This window comes from Fusarium phalaenopsidis (genome assembly GCF_050370095.1).
Source record: "Fusarium phalaenopsidis strain FUZ10S chromosome Unknown contig_32286, whole genome shotgun sequence".
NCBI classification, from domain to species: Eukaryota; Fungi; Ascomycota; class Sordariomycetes; order Hypocreales; family Nectriaceae; genus Fusarium; species Fusarium phalaenopsidis.
In genome coordinates, this window is record NW_028145413.1 from 2017137 (window position 1) to 2029956 (window position 12820).

A 12820-nucleotide genomic window follows, 5' to 3' on the forward strand; every position below is an offset into this window, starting at 1 on the left:
CTTGTTGGGAGCTCTGTTGTTTGGTTTGGGGGATCATTTCTTGAAGACGCAATCCTGAGCAAGGCTGCTCAGAAAAGGCGGCATAGAGATGATGCTGCGGCGCGCAACAATAACCAAAAGCGACGGGATCATATGCCTTTTCTAGGGGACAACGAGTTATGTCCTCCGATGGCATGGACGATGCTATGGAACGAGTCTTATAGCAAGCTGTATGGAGACTATATCCCAGATGAGATCCGACGTTGGGGATATGTGATGTGGGATGCAGCGCGGTTGGAGAGAGTGGGAGCAGCACGTCTTCTCGAGAGACAGTGGAAAGAAACCTGGGCAGACCACGATCCAAGGGATGATATACTGGATTAAGTCAGTGGCTTGGGATTATTTAGAGCCCCGAATACGAGAGCGCGGGATGAGGCTTCGAGAGTTGTGAAGAGCGTGATAGTGTTATCAAGGGTGGAGTTGAGGCTTGCTGATCATGCCTGGCATTGTCTTAGTGAATAATTATCAGCCCTTTCAGTGTCACCTTGGGCATCAATATAGGGATGACCTATTTAAAAGCTACAAAAGCAAATACGCAAGAAAGCCCGAAAAACGTGGTGGCACTGCGGGATCCATGGTATTTGGAGGTAGAGCTGGTGGTCATGGTCGTTGGTGTAGGGTAGGTGGGCGAGAAGAAAAGCGGGTCCGCTTGATAGGTGCAGCGCGTTGCTGAGCTACCTAGCGCTACTACGCCTTCACTCCATCGATTTACACACGCGAAAGAGAAGCTCAACAACGAGATCAACTCTCCTATTATCGTCACCCCATGTAAAGAGGCAGCGCCATCACCCAAGAGAGGAAATAGCAAAAGTGACAGCCACGCGCGACGTGGGTCATTTTAGCGCTTCCTCCCTCGTGGCACGCACGCCGATCGCGCCGTACCAAGTCAAGCTCCCCCAGGCCCATCACCAGGTGAGACAACCCTAGAGCTTCTAATGGCAACGACCTCGCTCTTTGTCTTGGAAATATTGTTGCTCGGACATTTCATGGCACAACCTCGCCACTCGGGCAGCTTGAGATATACAGTATTTATAGAGAGCTTGGGGACTTGAGTTGACAAGCAAAGCAGACCTGTCCTTGGATCCATCCGGCCACTTCGCCAAGAGCTGCAACTGCATATCTGGTTCCTCCTTCAATGAGACCTTGAAACTTCTACAACCTAGCTGGCAAGCTCAATTGGCTTGGTGTGGCTTCCGACCCCGGACTACGTTGCGAAATCATGGCTTCCGAAAACCCCAAAACACCAGAAGCAGCTATTGCTGCAGGTCGCCAGCACTATGGAGCCAAGCGCTTCAAGCCCGCCCTCGAGCAGTTTACAAGAGTGAGAACGCCGACTACACACAATCCGATGTAGCTGCTGACCATCCCACAGGCAATGAAGCTGTGTCCCTGCACCCGTCAGACGAGGCGGGAACACTGCAGCTGCAAGGACTTCGAAAAGGTGGCCCAGGAGGGCGGCTCCATCTTCAACGAGGCCATGTACACCTGCAAATGCCCTGTAGGCAAGAAGTTCAACAAGTGCGACAACAAACACCACATCCAGGCGCTTGACTACCGGGCAGCCACCTGGGAAGCGCTGCAGGAGCTTGACCGAGCGCGGAGAGATGCTGAGTGGATTCTTGAGCTGGCGCCTCGTCTCCCGGATGTAAGAAGCTCACCATCTTGGTCTTGCCGGTTATTGACATGGGCAGGGATATCTGCGACTGGGCAAGATCGCGCGCCTCCAGAAGAAACACGAATTCGCATGGCATGTCTACACTGCCGGCATTGAGGTTGGAAACAAACATCAACTCGCAGAATCGCCAAAGTTCCAGGTAGGATTCCACTGCAAGAGTATCGTGCAAAAACCGACTGTTAACCTGACGATAGAAGCTCCATTCTGCAAGACAACCGCTACATGTTCGGTATTATCGCCGGGATCCTCTAAGGAACCCCAGGGAGATTGTGCAGCGCATCTTTCAGTATCTCGACTTCGCTACTATCGTGCGATGCCTCCACGTCTCAAAGGACTGGCGGCAATATCTCACAAGCCGGGGCAACGAGCGGTTCTGGAGGGCCTTGCTGTTCACAAGACAGTTTCCTCACCGATATGCTCCCAGTACCGCCTCTCTCAAGAAACTCATCTCCTACTCAGGAAACGATGTCCGGCAAATTGTCATTGATAGCGTGTTGCGATTCCGTCTCACACAACAAAAGCTTAATACTCTCCTGCAAGGGTCAAAGAACCTCGAGTCCCTTGTTTTGCGAGGCAACATTGAAGAGGACCTGCGGATTCCGATGGCGAACGGATTCTTCAAGAAGATCAACCGCGTCTTCCTTGACGAAATACTCGTTGGAAAACCTCACATCCTGGAGCCACTGCTGACACAGGCTTCTGAGAGCATACAGAACCTTCACATCCGTGGCCTGCCGCAAGTCGGAACGACCACGACCTTTGGGTTTCCAAGCCTACCCAACCTGCAATATCTGCGAATCGAAGAGCAGAATAAACCCAACCCTATTCGATTGGGAATTGTAAGCTCCCCCATCACCGTGACGATACCGTGGCTAACAATACACAGTGGACCATTGCAGCTGGGGCACCACGTATTCGGCAACTCTGGCTCAGCGACGTGCAACTATCAGGGCGCCAGCCTGAAGACACCGAGCTGGACGAATTTTGGCCAAATCTCAACGTGGTTATAGTGAACGGCTCGACAGACTCTGACCCTGAAACGGCAGAAACCATCCAGAAGCTAGCTTCGATACGTCAGGGAGACACGTTGCAGTACGTCGACTTCGACTTTCGCTGGAAGTATGACGAGCAGGGGCCACTGGGCCTGAGGATGCTGTCCAACATGCTAAACCAGGAGCCCGCGACAATGGACAGTGGCGAGTTCAACCAGGGTAACCAGTACAAAAACCTGCGCTCTTTGCGACTCACCCGAGCGCTGATCCCGCCCTCGCAACTCCAAGCGGTCCTTAGCGATGCCATCGTAGCCCGCAAGCTTCACACACTCGACTTGGTCTTCCCGCTCGAGCCCTTTGGCACCCCCCAAGGATCAATAAGTGTCGAACACCTCCGCAAACATGCATGGTTGCGCAGCGCCGAGTCTATCAGGTGTCTGGGCATCTTTGAGTTCAGATTCCGTTCGTATCCAAAGAACGATGACGACCTGCCTCTACCAAGCTTCCTGGCTACCTTCCCCAACCTCGAGGTCATCGAGATCAACTCTGCCCACTACGAGGGACCCGAATTCGGCACCGTGATTGAGGCCATCTTGAAGGTCACGCACCTGCGGAAGATTTACCAGACCACAGTACAGGGTATTGCGCTGGACCAGCTCCGTGGACTGGCTGCCAGGTACAACGTGGAGCTTGTCTGGGGAGAGAGACCACGGCAATGGCCTCTGCCAATCGAGGAGTAAGTTTGAGTGGTTCGATTTTGTACAAGCCAAGAAAGTCGTGTTTGAAGGTACCCCTATGAAAGGGCTGTACGGAGGAATGCATGGATTATGAGAGGATTGGGCCGAGAGGGGCCCTTTCTATTACAACACCACCCATGAGTCTGCCCTGAGCAACTGTTTTGTTTGAATGCTTTTCTAGGCCTAGCCCCCAAGTTCTATACCAGACTTTTTTCGTGTCCGAGTCTAATAATAACGATCCCAACGCCTCCCCGTATATCTACAACCTCGAACGGACATGTATCATTATAACTCGGATCTCATGATAGATGGTTGGCTCAGTGGCGCTGAAGCAGGGCACTCACGCCCTACCAACCTTGAATGATAGAATCTACGAACGGTTAGCATAAGCTCAGCAAGGTTAGGAACGGGATAGACCTACGTCGTTCTTCCCCACAGCTACGACATCATCTTCAGATACTCGGATGTTTCCAGCACCTTCGACAAACGCAATGGGCGCATCACCCATGATCTTGCGCGCCACGTCGCCGACGGTGCTGCCTTTCTTGACAAGAACACAGTCTCGGAAGACGAACTTGGACTCGGAGGCGCCAGAGGTGAAGGTGGTGGTGTTCCTGACTGGAAAGACGGGCACCAGACCAAGCAGCTCGGCGGCCTTTGACAAGACTTGGACAACACCCGTGGATCCGAATCGGTAGAGGACCATGTCCTTGAGGTTTTCGATGCGGTTACGGTTCTTCTCGTCTAGGTCCTTGAGACCACCGCCGGTGGGGTCACCCTGCTCAATCAGGTCCTCCTTAGTGTCGATGAACTCGCTGCCCTCGACATACTTGATGTAGCCCTGCTTGGCCATCTTTCGTAGGAAGATCTCTGAGATGGCCGAACATAGCACGATGGTGTTTGGATCCTGCTGCTTGGCAATCTTGGCGATGTTCTTGTCGGCGTCTGGATGATCAATCTTGTTGAGTGCGATAACCGTCGGGAACTTCTCGTCGATGAAGGCGTTGACCACACGCTCGACCGTCTCATCGGTCCAGTCTTCTAGAGGCTCCTTGATCCCGCAGCGATCCAACGCCCTGTTCACGATGGTCGACGTCGCACCGTATCCAGAGAATTGGGCCTGTAGCGTCTCTGTCGCCGTTGCCTTGATAGCTTGATGCCTTCGTCGGATCGACCCCCATCGCTGCATGAGGTTGCCGAGAACCCAAGCCACAATTTCGCTTCGTAGCCATGCAATATCCACTGAGGGATCGTAGCCTCTTGTTTCCTTGCCCTCAGCATCAACTGTACCGGAGGCGTCAACGACGTGGATCAGCGCATCGGCATGGCGCAGGTCGTCGAGGAACTTGTTGCCCAGGCCACGGCCTTCGTGGGCGCCGGGGACGAGACCGGCAACATCGAGAAGCTCGATAGGCACAGAGCGTCGGCCATCAACGCATGCGCCGTAGTTGGGCTTGCACCTATCTGATACGTGGTGCCGCGCGCAGGCGCATTCGATCTGGAGGTAGCCAATCGCTCGCTGAGGGTCAATAGTAGTGAATCTGAAGACCAAGGTCAGCTTCCGGAGAGGAAACAGCTTACACAGAAGGCGCGGGCTTCATGAAGGAGACATACGGAAAGTTGCCTATGTAAAAGTTGCGATCAGCGCCGAGCTGCGGCAGCTTTGGCTAGGGTCTTTGTACCAACCAACTTTAGAGGAGGCGTCGGTCAAGCTGTTGAGCGTCGAGCTCTTTCCAGCCGAGGGCTTTCCCACGAGGCCGATAAGCGGATCGCGAGGCATGACGGAAGAGGAGAGAGGGAGGATCGGGAACCAGGTGTCCGAGTCGAGCGAGGCTCAAGTAAGAAGCAGGGGACGTAAGACCGAGTCTCCGAGATGCAAGACACGGCAGCCGGCGGCGAACGGGCTTGGTCCGGCGCGCGCTTGAGGGATCAAGAGCCGAGGACAAATGCTAGAGGAGGGCCAAGACCAGGAACAAGGCCCAGGCGGCGCGAGTTTTCAGTTTCTGCAGCTGTGCAAGCGCTTCCAGTGCGTTCTCGCCCTTGTCTTGCCCGAGGTTACAGGTTTGTGCGGGGATTGTTTGTATGTAATAGGCAACGCAGCAGGGCCATGAGGCGGCGATGCCATCGAATGGAAGGCCTCTTGACGCAAATTTGGTGCTCGGCCAAGGAGGCTGAAGTGGGTCGGAATATCGTGCCCGGCGGCCGTAAGCGGGACATAACCGCCGGACATCAATCTCCTCTACGTACCTGCCCGCTCGGCCATTCAAGTCATTCAACCAAGGTGCAAGGAAGAAGCCACGATAAGGTGCGCTTGTTTTATTAAGAGGTTTTTCCCGCCTTGATTCTGCTTGAGCCTCTTTTTTTTGCTCTGCTTCTGGCCATGGCATCGAGCCCGCCACTATCAATTGCGTCCTTTCCGGCCTGGGCGCGACTTAACGATGTGGATTTCACCAACGCCGAGCTGAGGGAGACGGATGTGAAGGGAATTGGCTTGGTGGCAGCGAGGGACTTGAAGGCGACAACGAAAACGACATCACAGTCAACCAAGGAAACGACATCAAACGCCAATGGGAAGGGAGATGATTTATCAACTGGAGATGGAAAAGATGACGAAAGAGCTGGGACTGAAACCGCAATTGGAGGTCAAGATGAGGGCAAAGAAACCGATCACGACCCAGTACAGCTGCTTCGCATTCCCCACGACTTGGTCCTATCAGCAGCTGCCATTGAAGAGTACACCAAGGTCGACCAGAACTTCCGTCAACTTCTCGATATTGCAGGACATCAGGTAACACCTTCAGCACTTCTCGAGCCTTTCCCCAGGACGGACAAGAGAGGCTATGGGTGGTGTAGGCAACTGCTGACACTGCCAAGTCTACGAGGAAGGACATCCTATTGTATCTCCTGACGCACCTCATTCTCTCCGCCAAAGGTCCCTCCGGCTCTCGGGGACCTGCTTCGACGCCGTGGACCGAGTACTTGAAGTTTCTACCTCGCCATGTCCCCGTACCAACAATGTGGTCGGAAGTTGAGCGAGCTCTCCTGCAGGGCACATCGCTAGAGGTGAGTGTTTCCCCAGACTTGCGTTGACGCCTAGCCTCTTTGATTGCGGAACCGCAATCATTTCATGGCGGATATGATGATTGTCGGAGAATTTCCCCATGGTTGGACAAAAGGACCCTAACGAATTGCTCCAGGCTGCGCTCGAGGCTAAGCTTGCGGCACTTAACAACGAGTTTGATGAACTCCGCGAAAAATCCTCGGGTCTGGCGTTTTGGAACTCGCTCTTTTGGGAGAAGGAGACAGCCACTATTCAAGGTTGGATCTTGATCGATGCACTGTATCGTTCCCGTTGCCTGGAACTTCCCCGAGCTGGGGACGCCATGGTCCCTGGTCTCGACATGGCCAACCACTCACATGATCCGACTGCGTACTATGAGGAGGACGACAAGGATGATATCGTGCTACTGCTGCGGCCAGGCGTGGAGGTGACAGGCGGGGAAGAGGTGTCCATCTCGTACGGAGAAAAGTCCCCTGCAGAGATGCTCTTCAGCTACGGGTTCATTGACCGAGACTCGGCTGTCCACGACTTGACCCTACCTCTGGAGGCCCTCCCCGACGATCCGCTGGGAAAGGCCAAGCTCCACATCTTCAAGGCACCGCCTACGCTGAAGCTGTCTCGGTCAGACGGGGAACTAAGCTGGCGCAGCCCGTTTGCTTACCTCATGTGTCTGAATGAGGAAGATGGTCTCGAGTTCAGGGTGCTGCAGGGGAAGGACGGAGAGCGGGAGCTAAAGCTGTTCTGGCAAGACCAGGACGTGACGGCACGGGCGGACGACTTTGAAGTCCTCATCGAGCAACACCCCCTCTGCCAGGTGTTTAGGCTTCGAGTGGTGACGGTCCTGCACGAGGTGGTGTCTACCCAGCTGACGCACCTCCCCTCCGAGATTTCCCATGATCAACTGGACCCGTTGCGCCGGGCCGGACTTGTGAGAGAGGAGTGTATCCGAGCAGCGGAAACACTCTGGGAGATTGAGGCTAGTGTGCTCGAGAGTGCAACCGAGGCATTGGAGCAACAGGTACGTGTCAGAGAGTCTGTTTCATTCAGCCCTACTGGAGTTTCGACGTTGAAGCAACACCGGGTGGCGAAATTGCCGGATCGAGTGATGATGGCAATACCAGGAAATGGCATTCTGGGACTTCAACTGACGCATGCCAATTCTCATTCCCCATGGCCATGGTTCATGAACAAGGTCAAAGTTGGCCACTCGGCAGTTCAGTGAGATCCTGGCAGCCTTCCCCAGATTTCTTCCCTTCACCCCCGGACGTTCCCCTCAAAAGCCTAAGGAACTCCTCCGCATTTTGGCTGGCGAGTCCACCCATCCCGAGGCCCAAGAACTGGGAGCTCGGTCACACACCGAGCTCCCTCCACACATCTCAACGCTTTTGGCTGCCATAAACCACAAACAGAAGACACAACTAACAAGTGCGTCATCGGATGTTACAGAGGACCCACCTTTTTGCGGACGACCACGTGGTGGCATATCTCGGATCGATGGAAGTTTCCGAAAGCGGACAAGCGCGTGACGCTCCAGCCAATGAGGAGGACGATTTTAGCTGACCGAAGCACACCTTGGCCTCCGCGATTCGGCTGTGGTTGAGCATTGCCATGTTGGGTCGGCTATGCGAGTTGTGGGGCTCCGCATTTGCCTTGGCCACCTTCTACGGGTTGCCGATTTCTTGACATTTGGTTCTTTGATATAGCATTATGACGATGCCATCACGGCCTCTTGCTTCTATTCGCAGTCCATCTGTGATCGGCTTGCAACTAGTTACCCTCCTGACGGTTCCTTCGACGTTGACCGCCCACCACGATGGAGAGACTGCATGTACCGACCGACAACACCGTCAGGGGACTCCCACATTCGGACGCTACTTCTGCACTCAGATTCCGGTGCATTCTCGTTCCGTCAAGTGAGGTGTGATTTGGCCAGCTTCTCCAACTCTCCTCTCCAACAAGCCAACCGAGAACCCCAACAGCGGAATTGACCTTTGGCCGGAACGGCTACGGCACCTATCGTTTCGGTCAGTTTCCGTTGTGCCTGCAAAGGCCTTGGACTGCATCAATTGAATAGGCGCGGTATGCACAACGACCTATTTTACAGTTTCTCAACTTCCGCTTTTCGGAGATACCAAAATCGCACCAAGATTCGGATCCGGCGACGGACCGCACCAGTGTGCTTGCCAGACAACCTCAGCAGTTGAGCAGCAACATTCGGGACAAATCACCAACGGAGTTGCGCCATGTCATCTGCCGCAGTCGGCTTGATCAGATTCTATCCGAGTGGATGAGAATGTGCGTCAAGGATCAGCCATTCTTTTTTTCTTTTGCAACGAGATGGGCGGCGGCATGAGAGCGATCCGATTGATTAAGTGTCAACCACTGAATCTGCTCCAGCGCCGGGGCACCAGCGTCAGCATTGACAAGAGCATGGATCAGGGTTGATTGTGCCGGAAGAGAGGCCGGACAGTACAAGACAACGATACAGCACCCTTTTGGATCTGTGCGGAGGATTTTACTGTTGTTTCGTTGGCCGCGATGTCCTTTTTCCCCGGGTGGTTCTCGTGAGGAGAAAGGATGAGATGCAGGCACTGTGCTCACACCCTTGGCGCTAGGCGCACACCCCAGTTCTCCGCCAGGAGCTGTGAGACCCAAACACGATCTCTGCGACGGGATTTATTTCCTTCACTAATTCATTCACTCAATCGCTTGCACATAAGGATCGCTGCGAGGGCGCGGAAGCGGTGGGCGCCAGGCGCTAATCCCCACTACCGACCAGGTGATGCCAGCATTCTCCTTTCGCGGATCGCTTGGAAAAAGCGAATTGCGTCAGGACGGAGCCGTCGTTGAGGATGGGACGAGCGGGAGGGCGCGCTACTGCGTAAAGGGGATGCATTGCTGTACTGTGTAGTGCGGTAGGTAGACGGAAGTCGGGGATCCGTCTACTGGCGCCGCGCTCGCAGGGTTCCATGTCGATGAGGTTTGAAGGCGCAGGCAAAGAGTCAAGGCTTGGAGCGGACTACAGTACAGTTTGCACCCGATCAAGGCCAGTGGAGATGATGACGACCAGCTCAAGCTTCTAGTTTGCGCCTCCTGATGCACCAGGGCTATCTCCCAGGTTGTGGGAACATAATTACGTGAAGTTACTGTAGGTACGGTATAGTGCATGGCAGGAGAGGTCTAGGTAGATGCGATGCGAGTCGTGAAGGGTTGCGATACCTGAGACTCGGGACTTGGGGCTGGATGGTTTGAACCCCTGGAACGCACAAACCCCCTTTGATGAGAAAAGGAGGGTCATGAGAAGCGAGAAGTGAACAGCTAGCGAGAAAAAAGTAAGCGGTGTTACCTACAGGACAGCAACTAACACGCAGGTCGAAATGAGAAACGAGGCTCGAGACTCGAGACGGCGAGTTGTCAATTCCAGGGCCCAGACAGTCTCGGACTAGCTGCGGATCAGTGATCTGCGTCCGCAACGATTGCGGCTCCGAAGTGGGTCCATTGCGGCTCCCCCAGGATGAGAGGCTTGGGGGGCGCTCGAGGGCTTGAGTGAGGCGGCGGAGCTAGCAGCGTTTGACAAGTTGAGATGGGTGGACGGGGTTGAGCCTAGCATGGCACGGACGGTGAGAGTAGCTGGATATGCATCCATGAATCTCATGGAGATTTGGCCCTTTGCCTGTCTGCTCGCGTGAGCGAATCCGAGAATCCGTGAATGAAATTTGCTACGACTCTGTCGTTGCATCTTGGGGATCTGCGCCCCGAAGGATACGAACGAGAACGACGACGTGCCCCCTTGGCCAGGAACGACACATCTGGAACGTCGTGTCCCACCGCGGTGAGCGTGCCGTGTTCCTCGATGCTAATCCGCGCCAGCCCTGCGGATTTCATGCACTAGCTACGGTGTAGCTTAGCTCTTGTGCTTGCTGACCTTGATTCACCTCAGGCAGGGCTGGCCAGCTGGGATACAGTCCCAGACTGTACGGTTCGAGGTAGCGGGATCCGTGCGGACGGGATTGGGAGTAGTGTTAGTGTAGTTGAGTCAGGACTTGAGACACACAAGAGGCGAGGGAGAACGGCATGATGCTAAAGCATGATGCTAGATCTGGGTTGCGGGGAGGACATGGCCACAGCATGGCGGCCGTTTCTAACCCCAGATGAATATTTCTGGGGACGGACTCAAGATGAGATGCTGTGACGCACGACTAATGGCCAGCTCACACAACATGGGCAGTTCGCTTGACGATAAGCTGGGGAAGTCTCGAGATCTCGGATGTTTTGTGCTTCTGGGTTCTGGGGTAAATCTGCCATGACGGGCTCAGAGCATGGACATCTGTCCCGTGGGTGGCATCACATCACCCCGCGTACTGTCTGTCCAGTGAGGGCATATGCAGGTCAGGACAGGGTGCGTACGGCGGCTGGTTTGGGAAATCTCGGTGATCGCACAACGGATCTCGACGCCCAGACGGGGAGCGGACGAGGAGAAGGGGGGCCGCAGAGCGGCTCCGGGGTATCTGGGGCCCCAAGGTCTGAGGTGCAGATGGCGATTGGCAAGTTGGCTCGACGGTTGTTGGTCTAAGCAGCGGCTGCTGCAGCAGTAGCATCATGATTCTCGACGACACTAACAACCAAGGATGGATAGGGCGGCATGGCAAAGGAGGAGCCTTGGACCTGGTCAGCCATGTGCTTGATGGCTTCAGGACCGGCCCCGGAATAGATCGAAAAACAAGCTCTTCCTGGGGGTGGGCGAGCAGCTTGGGTGGGGTGACTACGGACTGCGGTGCAACGAGGTGGAGCGACGAGGTGAAGGTGAGGGCCGCAGGGCAGAGATTGGACCCGACGCGTAGGTTAAGCAGTGGGTAAAGACGTATGTAGGCACAGAGGGAGCACACGACCTTGGCTCGTGGCATCCAAAGGCGCAGCCCTGGCTAATATCAAGAGTCTTGGCTGGCTGGTAACGATGCGACTCAATACGTCGGTGGAACGAAGGCCAAGAGAAGAAGCAAGAGAAAAAAGTCAAAACGATGATGCGGCCGCGACAACTGTCCCCGCACCGCACAGAGGAAAAAAGGTTCTTCGAGAAGGAATCCGGGGTAGAGACGAAGCGGAGGGGGAGGTGACGAGAGTTGCTCTGGCTCCAGCGGCCAAGGCCGTGAGGGTGTGGCATGGTGGGCTGTTATTCATGTCCTGGGGCGTTCTAGAGTTGCGAGGGTGGTGTCATTTCGCACGATCAAGGCAAGCGCTTGTCGATGGCCACGAGCTGCTGCTGCCGCTGCTTTGGAGCTGATAAAAGACGGATGGATGTATCGGCGCGTACTGTGTGTTTCGTTACGTCTAGGTTTCATTTTGTCATGGGCTGGGCTGTTTGGTTTTGGAAAGGATATCCAATGCTAGGCTGCGTTGGTTGGGGACTTGTTCCATCATTTGCCGGCCGTCTTTTTTTGCCAAGCTAGCTTGCAAAAAGACAATATTGGAACTCTGACAAGGGAAAAGAAGAGGAAGTGGAAAGGATTGGGACTAGAGATGAGATGAGAAGCTAGGAGGAGAGGAATAAGACGAAGCAACATGCGCCGGCCGCAATCCGCAGTCCGCGACTGGACTCTGGATAGGGAGGGAGCTTACCTTCCTATCCCCAAGAGTCGAAACTTCCATGCTTTGGGTTGCAGTCAGGAGGGAGTGGATTATCCAATGGATGGATTAGATGCAGACTAGAGGGACTACGCCTCTTGACCTTTGTGCAGACCGCCATGATATGCTTCGGATTGACTTATACCAACCTCTTGAGATGATTCTAGTTGGTAGTTAGCATTTCTGATCCTTTGTTGATGCTCTGTTCAGCACTGAGAGAATGCGCTGCCGCGAATTGAAGACATATTTCTCCGTTTCCTCCGAATACTCCGTTCTCCGTAAAACAACACAACTCCCCACAGCTGAGAAGACCGGAATCTCTTTCTCTTCTTTCCATCTGAGCCCTTCTTCAATCCCCACACACCTGCACTAAAACAGAATGGAACCGTCCATCGCACGCCCCTAGACGCTGCGGACGTGGCCAGGGCATGGCATGCCACACCTCGACACCTGCTGCGGCTGTACGTACCTGAGGTACCGACTGGACTCAATCGACGGGCTGGATTTCGACTCGACTCGACTCAGAGCACAGCGCTCCAGCTGGAGGGGTCCCCCCACTACCCCAAAGGGAGTTTAGTGGCATTTGCCAGGAAGCGTGCTTTTGCTTGCGTGCAGCAGTAGCTTTTTTTCTCTTGTCCTTCTCGGGTTTCGGGGGTGAGCCAGCGAGGAAGCCAGTCCGCCAACGGGCGAGTCG

The 12820-nt window shown here is 54.6% G+C and overlaps 3 protein-coding genes across 3 annotated transcripts; 2 read left to right on the plus strand and 1 right to left on the minus strand.

The window, feature by feature from the left end:
* Positions 1 to 1258: 1258 nt before the first annotated feature.
* Positions 1259 to 3446, plus strand: LRP88_02956 (uncharacterized protein; the record flags this gene model as incomplete). Its single annotated transcript, XM_083239587.1, has 4 exons — positions 1259 to 1360; positions 1412 to 1684; positions 1912 to 2553; positions 2601 to 3446. 4 exons carry the CDS (start codon positions 1259 to 1261, stop codon positions 3444 to 3446), a joined length of 1863 nt encoding a protein of 620 aa, XP_083104717.1.
* A 337-nt stretch (positions 3447 to 3783) lies between these two features.
* LRP88_02957 (P-loop containing nucleoside triphosphate hydrolase protein) lies at positions 3784 to 5223 on the minus strand (the record flags this gene model as incomplete). Its single annotated transcript, XM_083239588.1, has 4 exons — positions 3784 to 3813; positions 3865 to 4984; positions 5058 to 5110; positions 5197 to 5223. The coding sequence occupies 4 exons, from the start codon at positions 5221 to 5223 to the stop codon at positions 3784 to 3786; spliced, it is 1230 nt and encodes a 409-aa protein (XP_083104718.1).
* Positions 5224 to 5823: 600 nt separating this feature from the next.
* On the plus strand, positions 5824 to 7726 carry LRP88_02958 (cytochrome c lysine N-methyltransferase; the record flags this gene model as incomplete). Its single annotated transcript, XM_083239589.1, has 4 exons — positions 5824 to 6231; positions 6297 to 6506; positions 6641 to 7522; positions 7697 to 7726. The coding sequence occupies 4 exons, from the start codon at positions 5824 to 5826 to the stop codon at positions 7724 to 7726; spliced, it is 1530 nt and encodes a 509-aa protein (XP_083104719.1).
* Between the last annotated feature and the right edge of the window lie 5094 nt (positions 7727 to 12820).